This window comes from Pseudophryne corroboree, chromosome 12 (assembly GCF_028390025.1).
Source record: "Pseudophryne corroboree isolate aPseCor3 chromosome 12, aPseCor3.hap2, whole genome shotgun sequence".
Classification (NCBI taxonomy): Eukaryota; Metazoa; Chordata; class Amphibia; order Anura; family Myobatrachidae; genus Pseudophryne; species Pseudophryne corroboree.
Window position 1 is genome coordinate 48,014,240 of NC_086455.1, and position 15,810 is coordinate 48,030,049.

Below are 15,810 nucleotides of genomic sequence, written 5' to 3' on the forward strand. Positions count from 1 at the left end.
TCCCTACACAGGGTAGGAATTTGTGATGTGATCCACAATAATTTAATCAAGTGGCTGTGTTTATTCTATGAAATATCTCATGTGGAGGTGCACCCCGGAGAGTCAGGTAATATGGCGCAAAGGAAAGAAAAATAAACTCTCTGGTTTTGGGGGCACTCTTATGTTGTATGATATATTTAAAAATTAACTTTTATCAGATCTATTAAAAAAAGGGGGGTGAGTATATCAAAAGACAAACAGACAGAAAAACACAGACATTACATATAGATAAAAAACATAATTGCTCATATGCCGATAGGTTTGAGCAATGAGATGGTTCTCAGAATGGCAAGCTATATATACAGATGTGACCACATACATCTTTGCAATATCCCGCCACGTATGGCATGGTTTTGCCTGCCATAAACTCAGAGATTTAGCCATGCTTTGTGATTTTTCTTAATTTGCTTCTTTAATTTGTTAATTTATACATATTCTATTATGGCAAACAAAAATTTTAAAATCCATCCACTCTCTACTCATGAAAAACAGCTTAGCCGTGTTTTGCATGTTGTGCCAAATTTAGAAAAAAGCAAAGATGTAAGTGGACACATCTGTAGCTTGCTATTCTGAGAACCATCTCATTGCTCAAACCTATCTGCATATGAGCAATTATGTTTTTTTATCTTTATGTAATGTCTGTGTTTTTCTGTCTTTGTCTTTTGACATACTCACCCCCCTTTTTTAACAGATCTGATAAAAGTTAATTTTTAAATATATCATACAGCATAAGAGTGCCCCCAAAAGCAGAGAGTTTCCATTTCTTTCCTTTGCGCCCTTAATTGATAGATCATTTGGCAGAAGAAAAGACCATCTATGAAGAAATTCGATTTTATTTTTCTTAGCATTAGAAAACAGTGAGATTCAATCTTGTTTAGCAGTATAAGGTAACTGCTGTCTGCAAGATGCAGAATAGATTAAAAATACACAAATGAAAACTACAGTACACAAGTTTACCGCAGACAAACCACATCTTACTGTTTATGCTCATACACAGTGCTTTTTGTTCACAGTGATTAATAATACTGCATTAAAATTCACACCACATGCAACGCAAAAAATGTCTTAACGTCAAAATAGGTAATAAACACAGATAGACATTACAATTCGTGTTGCTGATTTAGAAGAAAACAAAGTGCAATTAATGAATCAGATCATTATTAAAGAAAATTTTTAAGGAAAATAAATGCACAGCACTAGGTTAAATCATTAGATTCTTGTGTATAACAATCTTGATGGAAGTATGCATTTCATGTATTTGTTAGTTTTCAAAATGTAAGCAGATCGTTGCTGCACTTCATATTCACCAGCTAGTGTTACCGTAGGTTACAACGGGTTAGGGTCAGGTGATCGGCGGTCAGCATGCCGACGCCGGGATCCCGGCCGCTAGAATGCCCGCAGGGGAGGGGCGAGCGTAACGAAGCCCCTTGCAGGCTCGCTGCACTCGACACAGGTTCTATTCCCACTTTATGGGTGTCATGGACACCCACGAGTGGGAATAGCCCCGAGCCCACTGACGGCATCGGTATGCTGACCGCCGGAGATCCCGACCAACGGTCACCTGACTACATCCCGTTACAACATAGTTGGAAACTAAGGAACTAGAAACATCAAAAGATTGCAAAATAACTGAGTATACAAGCATAAGTACAATACACAACAGGTAACCCATAGCAGAAATACATAGCATAGGTAAAAACATCACAATGACATCACAGACTTGGTGGGACAAACAACAGGGGTGAATGACATCACAAACTGGGTGGCACAGATAACTGGGGCAAGGGGGCGGGGTTGAAGGGGGGATTTATACTTAATAACTTGTTCCCAACACACATGAAAGCACAAAGTGCCAGAATCCCTGAAGGAAAGGGAGAGGAGCACTGGTGACATGGATGGAGCTAGGGGGAGAACAAGAGGGTCCTGCGTAAAAAGATCTTACCTACTAAGTCACACTGGCAGAAGCTTTTCTTGTATAAACTAGATTTGTGATGAATTGGAAGCCTTTCTCCTGTGAACATTAGACCTCCACACTGTAACCCAACAGAAAATTCAGAAAGCCAAATGGATAATGATAGATGAAAATAGCTTGCTCTCAATCAAGGCTGCAGGAATTATCATTTTTAACATCAACATGAATTATGACCCTTTTACACATTCATGCATGGACATTACAAAAGCAACTTTTTTATTACTACTACTATTTTAAGACATCTATTAATTTGGGTGCTGTGCACCAATAAAATGTAACATATAGATGGACAATAAAATATTCTACTATTCAAAAAGTTCTGTAGTCCTGGGGTCACAGACTTCAGTCAGGAGCTCACTAAGGTTCCAATGTTCATTCAGCAAACGTAATGTTTACATGGATATAAAGGTTGTGTAAAAAATTTATAGCTGGAATCCCAGAGCAGTGATGCCATCGGTACTCAGTGGTCAACCTGAGTATGACACTGTTAATGAGTTTAAAGGTTAAAAACATTTATTGAACAAGCTTATTTCACTATGCATATGAGGCTTGTGTGTTTAATGACTAATCCAGAGATTCTCAAATGTGGTCCTCAATTCACCCCAACAGTCCAGGTTTTAGGTATATCCATGGCTCAGCACAGATGGTTAAATCAAATTGACTGAGGTACTAATTTAGTCACCTGTGGCCAAGCATGGATATACATAAAACCTGGATATTCGGGTGACTTGAGGACCGCGTCTGAGAACCTCTGGACCAATGTAAATGAAAATATAATGCATCTTCCTGCATAAACTACTGTGATGATGAGCTCCCTACACTTAAGTATATACATTTGTTTTTAACGAGTAGGTCAAACATATGTGCTAGTTTTAATATCTAAACAACTTTTGTCACCTACTTGAATCTTTCCGATAAAGCAAGTAAACAATATCACATTGCAGAATATACTAAGATGCCCATTGTGATATCATTACTGGACTGGACCTTAATGGACAAATGGTAAACAGCAGCCATATTTGTGACCTCTGTTCTAGAGCAGTTTCACACAAGAGGAGTGGGATTGCTCAATAAGTAAATCCCTTTAATTACATAATACAGGTTGAGTATCCCATATCCAAATATTCCGAAATACGGAATATTCCAAAATACGGAATTTTTTGAGTGAGATAGTGAAACCTTTGTTTTCTAATGGCTTAATGTACACAAACTTTGTTTAATACACAAAGTTATTAGAAATGTTGTATTATAAGACCTTCAGGCTGTGTGTATAAGGTGTATATGAAACATAAATGAATTGTGTGAATGTACACAAACTTTGTTTAATGCTCAAAGTTATTAAAAATATTGGCTAAAATTACCTTCAGGCTGTGTGTAAAAGGTGTATATGAAATATAAATGCATTCTGTGCTTAGACTTAGGTCCCATCGCCATGTTATCCCATTATGGTATGCAATTATTCCAAAATACGGAAAAATCCGATATTCAAAATACTTCTGGTCCCAAGCATTTTGGATAAGGGATACTCAACCTATACTAATAGAGCCTGACTAGATTTTCCTAAGTAAATGAAATGTTGCCAGATCTTAATACATTATTTCTTAAAACAACAACAAAAAAGCCCACTGCATTTAATTTGCTCAGAATTATAAGAACACTAAACCAAAATCCTAATGGTTGATGTGGATTGTACCAAGTGGTAAGGTGATGAGCAAAAGCATGATGCAAAGTCATCCCTAAGTGTAGAGTCGGCAATGGATCACTTGCCTAGGAGCCAGTTCCGGTTTTCTACACTGGCAAAGAGATAGGTTGCCTAAAGGTCTCATCTCTTGGAGTGTGATAGATGTATTGGTAGACATACTTGTAGGGGCATTACAAATTCAGGTTATCTTTAGGGTTGCAACAACCAAGTATGTGGAGGAGTCACAAGTTATTTTGCCACCTAAAATTGTTAGCCTTTAAATTCTATTGTCATGGAAGTAGTGCATTAAAGAAAAGAAAAAATAGTAGTAGTACAATGTATCAAAAACAAGACAGTATTCGGTACGGCAGTGCAAAACAGAAGTTTTGTAGAACATTCTTCATCAGGTCATCGTCCCACTCGAACAGTTTCTCTTGCTGCACATGTGCTAATTAAAATAATACAGCTGTAGAATTGCAATAGTGTTTAAGGAAAAGAGAGGCACAGCATTAATTCACAGGCGTAAAAGGAGATTCTTTCCAAACCTATATTTTATCCCTGATCCTCTGTTAAAGAGTTAGTACAATTCTAAAATGTTTTTTAATGCTTTCTAACATTCCTCATCTTCATCAGCTCTACTCTTACAAAGCAGAAGTAGAGCTTACACAGAGAAAGAGCCCTTAAATGGTTATAATCCTTCCACATTCACTGGCACCCAGTCTTACCTCTGCCTCTGCAGTCTTAGGAAGGTTCCATTCCTGCTTAAAGCAACAAGATTGAGAAGACTGGGGTAATGAGTAAGAAATATTAATACATTTGCCAACCAATTCATTAAGGCATCTGTGTTAAGATTACTGAGAACCACTAACATAGTATCCAATGGAGAACATTCAATAATTTCATTGACAAAGAGTCCTGCATGTCTTCTCTCTGTTGCAGGCGCTTTTGACATCACGAGTTATGGAAACTCTGGACCTGGCAATAAGGCTGCATGGAAGAGAGCAGTGGAGTTAGCAGTAAGTAGCCAACACCTCACAGGAAGTAAGTTTTCAACTGGATGCTTGGGGAGCCTTGCCCCCCTCCCCTGACATTGCGAGGTTTAGGTTTGAGGCTCTCTTGATTACCCCGAAGAGCAGCTTCAAGACGAGAACGTAGTGTTGTGGAAGAACCCATTAGTTGTCGAAACTGGGCAGGATGACTAGCACCAAACCGTGTCAGGCCTTGTAAGCCAAAGTCGTGAAGAGCCCTGGAACACGGGGTCGCAGAACAGAGTGTGTTTTCATCCAGTAGAAAGGAAATGAGAAGCTGGAAAACCACAGACACCATGGGAGGACCTGCAGAGAGTAACAGAAAATCACAAGGTATTTATTTGCTAGACCTAGGACAGTAACCCACTACAATTAAACAAAAAGAAAAACAAACAAGCTTTTAACAGCGCTATAGGGATGAAAGCTACATCTCCACATCTGCCTGCAGCTGGTAACATTGGCAGTGTCTCTTTCACTCATGTGCACAGAAAATTAATGTACTGGGGGAAATGGTGTGTCCTCTATTGATGCTATACCCCCACCACAGGTGTCCTCATACGTCTTTGCTTTAGTCACACCAAACAGCCCATTTTGGCACGCCAGGTCAAATGAGACTCTTCTAGTTTCAGGCGTCTGTTTTGGCAATGCAATGCAACGCGGAAAAACAAGGAGACTGTGCTGATTACTTTGATATATGACATTTGTATAGTGTGCGTGACTGAGTCTCTGAATCTGTATACAAAGTGCTACAATGTAGTATCCACAGCTGTTTTCCAATACAAGTTCTGTTTCTCTAGCATCCATAAGGGATATTGGGGACCCATTAGTACAATGGGTATAGACGGGGTCCAAAGGAGCCAATGCAGTTTAAATTTCTTCAACTGGGTGTGCTGGCTCCTCCCCTCTATGCCTCTTCCTACAGGCAGTTTAAAAAAAAGTGCTCTCAGGAGAGGATTCACACTCTGCTAGCTCCAGAGTTTTTCTTCATTTTATTTTAAACTTTTGTTTATTTCGGTATACTGTTTGGACAACAGAATACCTGTGTCGTGGGAGTTAGGGGGGAGGATGGTCACCGGCCCTGCGAGGTGCAGAGCAGCTTCCCCGCTGAGGGGTTGTTTGTTCAGTGGAGCACTGCGCCTTGACTGTCTCAACCTCAGCACGCCGCACAAACAGATGCCTGAAGGTGAACGTCGGTGGTGAGTACAAACCGGGGGCCCCGCTAGGGATGGTCCCCCGGTTCATGGTACGGCTGTCACACGGGTGAGGCATATGGGTCCCTCCTGGAGGGAGAGGGGAACCGCAATAGCCCCTGTGTAAAACTGGTTAGCGGTGGGCTGAACTAAGCATTCATGTGATGTTACAGCATGTTTTGGAGACATAGCCAGTATAAATATATTCAGTAGCTCCGGCGCCATTAAGGGAGGCGGAGCTACATCTGAGTGGTCTCAACTGTATTTTGGCGCCTTCCTCTGCATAAGCAGCAGCAGCCTCATATGGCTCGTCCGCACTCTGACACACGCTGGATCACTGGTACCGGGTGTAGTTTAGGGGGAGAGCCGCTATTTGTACACATTACTTATTCCTAAAGGGGAAATCGTTGTAAACAAACCGTTTTCACTGATATAAAAACGCTGACAGCCTCACTGGGGTTCTCTAGTGTTGGGTGTGCTGGTGCCTTCTCTTCCTCTGTGTCTCCTCTCACATGCAATAGGGCAGGCTTGCATTGAAAAACTGTCTGTGTTGTATGTGTATTGTTGTGTGTTATTTTTCATCATGGTAAAACAAGTTATGCAGTATGTGTAACACCAGATTCTCCCCACTCTCATCTGGTTCCATTTCATGTGAGTAGTGTAGTCAGTCCTCACAAAACGTTGAGGAGAATGTGGGGGGAGGGTCACGAGCCTTCCTGGCTGGGTGCAATCAAAACTATGATGTCTGATATGTCATCTCAGCTCACTGCAAATGCCCACAAAACACAAGAACTGCAAAAGCAGTAGCAGATCTAGTTGCCAGGGTTGATGTTCCTCTCTACTGTAGGTCCACATAAACGTGCTTTACCTGCACTTCTATCAGATACTGATGATGATATACAGGATGATGGGGATGATGTGGATCCCATAGGTGGGGATTCCACTCCTACACAGGGTATTGAACCCCTCATTTTAGCTATAAGGGATGTGCTAAAGCTCCCTCTAGAGGACACTGCAAATCAGCAGTCGTTTTTCCTCCCTCAAGACAAACTGACTGTCACATTTCCTTATTCTAAATAATTATAAAATTTATTTAAGCTAGCCTCGAAAAATCCAGATAAGAAATATCAGGTGTCAAAACGGTTTTTGCATACATTTCCCTTTGCCCCTGAGGGTAGAAAGTTCTGGGAAGAATCTCCGGCTGTAGACGTCTCAGTCTCTCGCCTCTCTAAGAAGGAGGTACTCCCGGCTCCGGGCTCCTTGACAGTAAAGGGCCCGGGGGATAGAAAAATTGAGACCACACTGAAATCTATCTATATTGCTACAGGTATATCTCAAAGACTGGTAATTGCAGGTTGCTGGATAACACATGCAATTCATTCCTGGGCTACTCAAATTCAGGAGGGTCTCTCGAGTGATAGGACCCTGATTACTACGGTAACTTTCCTAAAACACATTCAGGACACGGCAAGAGTCCTATGTGACTCCCTTAAAGAGATTGGCAATATTAATGCTAGGACCACTGCTATGGCTGTGTCAGCACGCAGATCCATATGGTTGCGTCAGTGGATTGCAGATGAGGACTCCAAATGCAATGTGGAATCTCTTCCCTTTACAGGTGAATGGCTCTTCGGAGGTGAATTGGACGCATGGATCTCCAAAGTTACTGCTGGGAAATCCATGTTTCTTTCCTCGGGGACTCCGCCTGCTAGATGTACCTACCTAGGACCATCTACTCAGTCCTTTCGGTCCACCAGATTTCGCTAGGGCCAGAGGTGCATCCAATGCAGCTAGAGGCACCAGAGGTAAACCTAAGAAACCAGCAGTTGCCGGCTCTCAGGAACAGAGCACCAGTTCAGCTTCCGCAAAAACCTCAGCATGATGGTGCCCGTCCACCCCGGGAGGATCTCGAGGTAGGAGCTTGGTTATGTCACTTCAGCCACATCTGGGAAAGTTCCTGCCAAGACGCCTGGGTAAGGGTCCTTATTTCTCAGGGTTACAAGCTGGAGTTCGATGGTGCTCCTCCCCAACGATTTTTCAAATCAAGCTTACCAGCTTTGGAAAATATGCGTGTTATGCTACTACTGGCCATCACGAAGTTGGTCCAGTCCCAAGTCATTGTTCCAGTACCCCTGCAACAGCAAAGACAAGATTACTACTCCAGTCTGTTTGTAGTGCCAAAACCAGACGAGTTTGTGAGGCCAATTTTGAATCTGAAGTCCTTGAGTAAGGCCTTATCTAAAGGTTTTCAAATTCAAGATGGAATCTTGAGAGCAGTGATCGCAGGCCTGGAACAACAGGAATTCCTAGTGTCCCTGGATATCAAGGACGCCTACCTCCATATCCCAATTTGACCTCCTCATCAAGCCTATCTGAGGTTCGTCCTGCTGAACGATCACTACCAGTTCCAGGCATTACCCTTCGGCCTGTCTACAGCTCCAAGGGTGTTCATGAAGGTGATGGTGGAAATCATGTTCCAGCTCAGAGTCCAGGGGTCTACGTGATCCCTTACCTGGACGATCTCCTGATAAAAGCGAGTTCCAGGGAGCTTCTACTGCTCCATACAGATCGCACTATCCACCTTCTGTCACACCACGGGTGGATTCTCAATCTACAGAAGTCCCACCTGGAGCCATCTCAGCGGCTCCTGTTTCTGGGAATACTGGATACTGTAGCGCACAAAGTGTTCCTCCCAGAGGACAAAGTGAGAACTCTCCAGGAAATGGTTTGCGTGGTTCTCCGTCGACTCGAGTATCCAGTCATATTTGCATAAGATTGTTGGGAAAGATGGTAGCCTCGTACAAGGCCATTCAGTATGGAAGGTTCCATGGCAGACCCTTTCAATTGGACATCCTGAACAAGTGGTCCGGTTCCCATCTTCAGATGCACCGGATGATTCAACTGTCACCCCTGGCCAGGATTTCACTCCTGTGGTGGCTTCAGTCTTCCAATCTCTGGGAAGGTCGACGCTTCGGGATTCAGGATTGGATCCTCCTCACGGCGGATGCGAGTCTGAGAGGATGGGGAGCTGTCACCCAAGGTGTGCAGTTCCAGGGCAGGTGGTCTGCCCAAGAGGCCATACTTCCGATCAACATCCTGGAACTTCGTGCTATCTACAATGCTCTGATTCAGGCCTCCCTTCTGCTTCGGGATCAGGCAATTCAGGTACAGTCGACAACGCCACGGCTGTGGCGTACAACAATCGACAAGGAGGGACAAAAAGCCGGGCCTGCATGCAAGAAGTATGAAGAATACTCCACTGGGCGGAAAGAAATGCAAGAGCACTGTCCGCACTCTTCATTCCGGGAGTGGACAACTGGGAAGCAGACTTCCTGAGTCGCCACAATCTCCACCCATGGGAGTGGGGCCTACATCCTCAGGTGTTTCAACAGATCATCGACAGGTGGGGTTGCCCCCAGATAGACATGATGGCATCTCGCCTAAATAAGAACCTTCGCTGCTATTGCTCGCGAACTACACACCCTCAGGCGTGCGCAGTGGATGCACTGACGTCGCCTTAGCCTTACCAGCTGGTCTACATATTTCCTCCGATTCCGTTGATCCCAAAGGTGCTGAGAGGATCCGGCATCAAGGAGTACAAGCAATTCTGCTTGCCCCGGATTGGCCCTGGAGAGCATGGTACGCGGATCTTCTGGGCATTTCCAAAAAGGTCATTGCCACTATGGTGCAAGCCAGGAAACCTGTGACGTCAAAACTCTATCATCATATCTGGCGGAGATGTGTCTCCTGGTGCGAGGAATGCACATTTCCATCTGCTGAATTTCACTTGGGTAGATTTCTTTGTTTCCTGCAGGCTGGAGTGGATAAAGGCTTACATCTGGGATCCATTAAGGTCCAGATTTTAGCTCTTTCAATCTTCTTCCAGAAGAAGCTGTCTATGCTGCCTGAAGTTCAGACCTTCTTGCACGGGGTGCTTCACATACAACCTCCATTTGTGCCACCTAGGGCACCTTGGGATTTGGATGTGGTGTTACGATTTCTGCAGTCCTCCTGGTTTGAACTGCTGATGACGGTGGAAGACAAGTACCTCATGTGGAAGACGGTGATGTTACTGGCCCTGGCTTCGTCTAGGCATGTCTCGGAATTGGGGGCCTTATCGTATAAGAGTCCTTACTTGGTCTTATACGAGAACAGAGTGGAGCTCAGGACTAGACAGCAGTTCCTGCCGAAGGTAGTCTGCGCGTTTCATTTGAATCAACCTATTGTGATCCCGTCCAGTTCTGGCACTTCTGCCCCTCCGGAGGCATTGGATGCGGTGCGAGCCTTGAAGATCTATGTCAAAAGGATGGCTCGGATCAGAAAGCCGGATTCCTTGTTCGTGCTGTATGGTGCACAGAGAAGGGGTTGCCCTGCTTCGAAGCAGTCCAATGCTTGTTGGCTTCGGCTTACTATCCATGAGGCCTATGTGTCGGCAGCCTTACCTGTTCCACAGTCTCTGAAGGCCCACTCTACAAGATCGGTGGGGTCTTTCTGGGCGGCTGCCCGTGGAGTCTCGGCCCTGCAACTGTGGTCGGGGAAGAACCTGGTCGGGGAAGAACACCTTTGTGAAGTTCTACAAGTTTGACACCCTGGCCAAAGAGGATACCCAGTTTGGGCAGGCGGTGCTGCAGATGTCTCAGCACGTTCCCACCCGTTCTGGAAGCTTTGGGACATCCCCATCGTATTAATGTGTCCCCAGTATCCCTTATGGATGCTAGAGAAAATAGGATTTTAAATACCTACCGGTAAATCCTTTTCTCATAGTCCATAAGGGATATGGGCCCTCATTCCGAGTTGTTTGTTCGCTAGCTGCTTTTAGCAGCATAGCACACGCTAGGCCGCCGCCCTCTGGGAGTGTATCTTAGCTTAGCAGAATTGCGAACGAAAGATTAGCAGAATTGCTACTAAATAATTCTTTGCAGTTTCTGAGTAGCTCCAGACCTACTCACAGATTGCGATCAGCTCAGTCCGTTTAGTTCCTGGTTTGACGTCACAAACACACCCTGCGTTCGGCCAGCCATTTCCCCGTTTCCCTGATGCCTGCGTTTTTTAGCACACTCCCGGAACACGCTCAGTTACCACCCAGAAACGCCCCTTTCCTGTCAATCATTCACCGATCAGCAGTGCGACTGAAAAACGCCGCAGGATCCACAGCAAATCTTTTTAGTTAAATAACTAAGCGCATGCGCCCTGCGTGCCTTGCGCATGCGCATTTAGCAACAAATCGCAGCATAGCGAAAATCGGCAACGAGCGAGCAACTCGGAATGACCCCCATTGGGCGCCCGCCTCTGTGCGGTGACTCACTGCAGGTTCTCGGTTATGTGTTACCTGTTCACCTGTTGCTGTGTATGTTGCCAGCTGTTGTTGGCCCAGTTATGTTATGTTGTGCTGGTGTGTAAAATTCACCACATTGTTGTTATGTTCCTTCTCTCAAGTATGTAATTTCTCCTTCGGACACTGTTTTAGCTATAACTGCCTGTGGGAGGGGGCATAGTGGGGAGGAGCCAGCACATCCAGTTGAAAAAATGTAAAGTGCACTGGCTCCTTGTACTAATGTGTCCCCAATATCCCTTATGGAATACGAAAAAATGATTTACCAGTAGGTATTTAAAATCCTATTTTTGCTCCATATACAAACTCAGTCACACACAACATACTGTGCTGATTGTTGATTAATTTGATATATGACACTTGTATATTGTGTGTGACTGGGTCTGCATACGGAGCAGAACAGAACTTGCATTGGAAAACAGCTGTGGCTGCTACATTGTAGCACTTCGTATACAGATTCAGAGACTGACACACACAATATACACGTCACATATCCAATACATCAGCACAGTATATTGGGGGTAATTCCAAGTTGATCGCAGCAGGAATTTTGTTAGCAATTGGGCAAAACCATGTGCACTGCAGGGGAGGCAGATATAACATGTGCAGAGAGAGTTAGATTTGGGTGTGGTGAGTTCAATCTGCAATCTAAATTGCAGTGTAAAAATAAAGCAGCCAGTATTTACCCTGCACAGAAACAAAATAACCCACCCAAATCTTACTCTCTCTGCACATGTTATATCTGCCCCCCCTGCAGTGCACATGGTTTTGCCCAACTGCTAAAAAAATTCTGCTGCGATCAACTTGGAATTACCCCCATTGTCTGTATACGGAACAGAACTTGTATTGGAAAACAGCTGCAGCGGCTTGTGTAGATCTTCGTATAAATATTCAGGGACTCAGTCACGCACAATATTAACGTGTCATATCAAATGAATCAGCACAGTCTCCTCGAGCGTACTAGTTACATTACGTTGTGAATAAGACACATTTTCGGGAAAAAAAAAAAAAAGACTGACATTAGTAGAGAGATGCACAGGACCGGTCGGCTCACTCACGCCAGGCATTTCACACTGCATGGCGTATTGAGTCTGGATGTATGAGGACACATCTGTAAGTGATGGTCACATTGTGTAAGAGATGTATGAAACGTTCAACGGGGGACAAGTTGCTCATGCAACCAACCAGTTTCTAGATACCAGTTATCAATTACATTTTATAATATGATAAGCTAGAAGTGGATTAGTAGCTATTAGGGAAGCTAATCCTGGGCCATTTTTTCAATCCCAGGCATCGGGATTGAAAAATGGCCAATCCCGGGATTGGCTGTTAACTATGTGGCTGCCCTCTCGCCCCGCCCGCACGCATAACTCACCATATACCGGGGGCGGGCAGGTCGGAAACATCCTCTGCTCTCTCCTGGCGGCGTGTGACGGCGCAGCGTGACCTTTCACGCTGCGCTTGGGAGCCGGAAGAAGGAAGCCGGGCAGCATCTGAGCATCCTGTGGACGCTCAACGCTGATCCCTCAATCCCCGGGATTGGAGCTTCCAATCCCGGGATTGAATTCTGGCCATTTTTGGCCCTGAATCCCGGGATCCCGCTGATCCCGATCCCAGGATTGGCCACCATAGTTGCTATGGGTAACTTCTCCACGTGTCTGATCTATCTCCCTTACTTATAGCATACATCATCGCATAAAATGTAAAAAGTCACAGCCAGTTTTTTTTTTTTAACGCAGAGGGTGACTGGATTTAGAGAGATACCAGTGAAAAACATTAGACAAAACACGAAAACAAAGTGACGTAGACAGAAACAGAGATATATAATATAAAATGATAACAGGAAATCATTCAGAGTTTTCTACTTATTGGTTGAACAAGTATTCTAGTTGCTCAGACCAAAAGTCATCTCATTAAATTTGGCCACCCTAGGGGTATATAGTTTATCTAACAGAACATAACAGAAAAATCCATATTATTTTATGATTACTAACGGCTAAAGTTTAAAAGCATTGCAAAACATGCAGCCAATAAATATATAAATAGGTGGAATACAAATAAATACTTTTGCTACATCCATATAATAGTAAAAAATAAGAATTTACTTACCGATAATTCTATTTCTCGTAGTCCGTAGTGGATGCTGGGACTCCGTAAGGACCATGGGGAATAGCGGCTCCGCAGGAGACAGGGCACAAAAGTAAAGCTTTAGGATCAGGTGGTGTGCACTGGCTCCTCCCCCTATGACCCTCCTCCAAGCCTCAGTTAGGATACTGTGCCCGGACGAGCGTACATAATAAGGAAGGATTTTGAATCCCGGGTAAGACTCATACCAGCCACACCAATCACACCATACAACTTGTGATCTGAACCCAGTTAACAGTATGATAAAACGTAGGAGCCTCTGAAAGATGGCTCACAACAATAAACAACCCGATGTTATTGTAATAATAACTATATACAAGTATTGCAGACAATCCGCACTTGGGATGGGCGCCCAGCATCCACTACGGACTACGAGAAATAGAATTATCGGTAAGTAAATTCTTATTTTCTCTGACGTCCTAAGTGGATGCTGGGACTCCGTAAGGACCATGGGGATTATACCAAAGCTCCCAAACGGGCGGGAGAGTGCGGATGACTCTGCAGCACCGAATGAGAGAACTCCAGATCCTCCTCAGCCAGGGTATCAAATTTGTAGAATTTAGCAAACGTGTTTGCCCCTGACCAAGTAGCTGCTCGGCAAAGTTGTAAAGCCGAGACCCCTCGGGCAGCCGCCCAAGATGAGCCCACTTTCCTTGTGGAATGGGCTTTAACAGATTTTGGCTGTGGCAGGCCTGCCACAGAGTGTGCAAGCTGAATTGTACTACAAATCCAACGAGCAACCGTCTGCTTAGAAGCAGGAGCACCCAGCTTGTTGGGTGCATACAGGATGAACAGCGAGTCAGATTTTCTGACTCCAGCCGTCCTGGAAACATATATTTTCCGGCCTTGACAACGTCTAGCAACTTGGAGTCCTCCAAGTCCCTAGTAGCCGCAGGCACCACAATAGGTTTGCTCAGGTGGACGCTGAAACCACCTTAGGGAGAAACTGAGGACGAGTCCTCAATTCCGCCCTGTCCGAATGGAAAATCAGATAAGGGCTTTTACAGGATAAAGCCGCCAATTCTGACACGCGCCTGGCCCAGGCCAGAGCCAACAGCATGACCACTTTTCCTGTGAGATATTTTAACTCCATAGATTTAAGTGGGTCAAACCAATGTGACTTTTGGGACCCAAAAACTACATTGAGATCCCAAGGTACCACTGAAGGCACCAAAGGAGACTGTATATGCAGTACCCCTTTTACAAACGTCTGAACTTCAGGGACTGAAGCTAGTTCTTTTTGGAAGAAAATTGACAGAGCCGAAATTTGAACCTTAATGGACCCCAATTTCAGGCCCATAGACACTCCTGTTTGCAGGAAATGTAGGAATCGTCGAATTTCCTCCGTCGGGCCTTACTGGCCTCGCACCACGCAACATATTTTTGCCAAATGCGGTGATAATGTTTTGCGGTTACATCCTTCCTGGCTTTGATCAGGATAGGGATGACTTCATCCGGAATGCCTGTTTCCTTCAGGATCCGGCGTTCAACCGCCATGCCGTCAAACGCAGCCGCGGTAAGTCTTGGAACAGACAGGGTCCTTGCTGGAGCAGGTCCCTTCTTAGAGGTAGAGGCTACGGATCCTCCGTGAGCATCTCTTGAAGTTCCGGTTACCAAGTCCTTATTGGCCAATCCGGAGCCACGAATATAGTGCTTACTCCTCTCCATCTTATCAATCTCAGTACCTTGGGTATGAGAGGCAGAGGAGGGAACCCATACACTGATTGGTACACCCACGGTGTTACCAGAGCGTCTACAGCTATTGCCTGAGGGTCTCTTGACCTGGCGCAATACCTGTCGAGTTTTTTCCAACGGTTTATAATCATGTGGAAGACTTCTGGGTGAAGTTCCCACTCTCCCGGGTGGAGGTCGTGCTGAGGAAATCTGCTTCCCAGTTGTCCACTCCCGGAATGAATACTGCTGACAGTGCTATCACATGGTTTTTCGCCCAGCGAAGAATCCTTGCAGCTTCTGCCATTGCCCTCCTGCTTCTTGTGGCACCCTGTCTGTTTACGTGGGTGACTGCCGTAATGTTGTCCGACTGGATCAACACCGGCTGACCTTGAAGCAGAGGTCTTGCTAAGCTTAGAGCATTGTAAATGGCCCTTAGCTTCAGATATTTATGTGAAGTGATGTCTCCAGGCTTGACCATAAGCCCTGGATATTCCTTCCCTGTGTGACTGCTCCCCAGCCTCGCAGGCTGGCATCCGTGGTCACCAGGACCCAGTCCTGAATGCCGAATCTGCGGCCCTCTAGAAGATGAGCACTCTGCAACCACCACAGGAGGGATACCCCTGTCCTTGGTGACAGGGTTATCCGCTGATGCATCTGAAGATGCGACCCGGACCATTTTTCCAGTAGGTCCCACTGGAAAGTCCTTGCGTGGAATCTGCCAAATGGGATTGCTTCGTAGGAAGCCACCA

General features: G+C 45.0%; 1 protein-coding gene across 2 annotated transcripts in view; it reads right to left on the reverse strand.

Annotated features, from left to right (window-relative positions):
- Positions 1 to 854: 854 nt before the first annotated feature.
- HEATR5A (HEAT repeat containing 5A) overlaps positions 855 to 15,810 on the reverse strand; it is a 231,919-nt gene continuing 216,963 nt past the window's right edge. For both annotated transcript variants that reach the window (XM_063947464.1, XM_063947463.1), the window contains one exon: positions 855 to 5,026. In XM_063947464.1, coding sequence (XP_063803534.1) covers positions 4,725 to 5,026 — 302 coding nt within the window. In that variant the 3' untranslated portion in view covers positions 855 to 4,724. The remainder of the gene's footprint in view (positions 5,027 to 15,810) is intronic.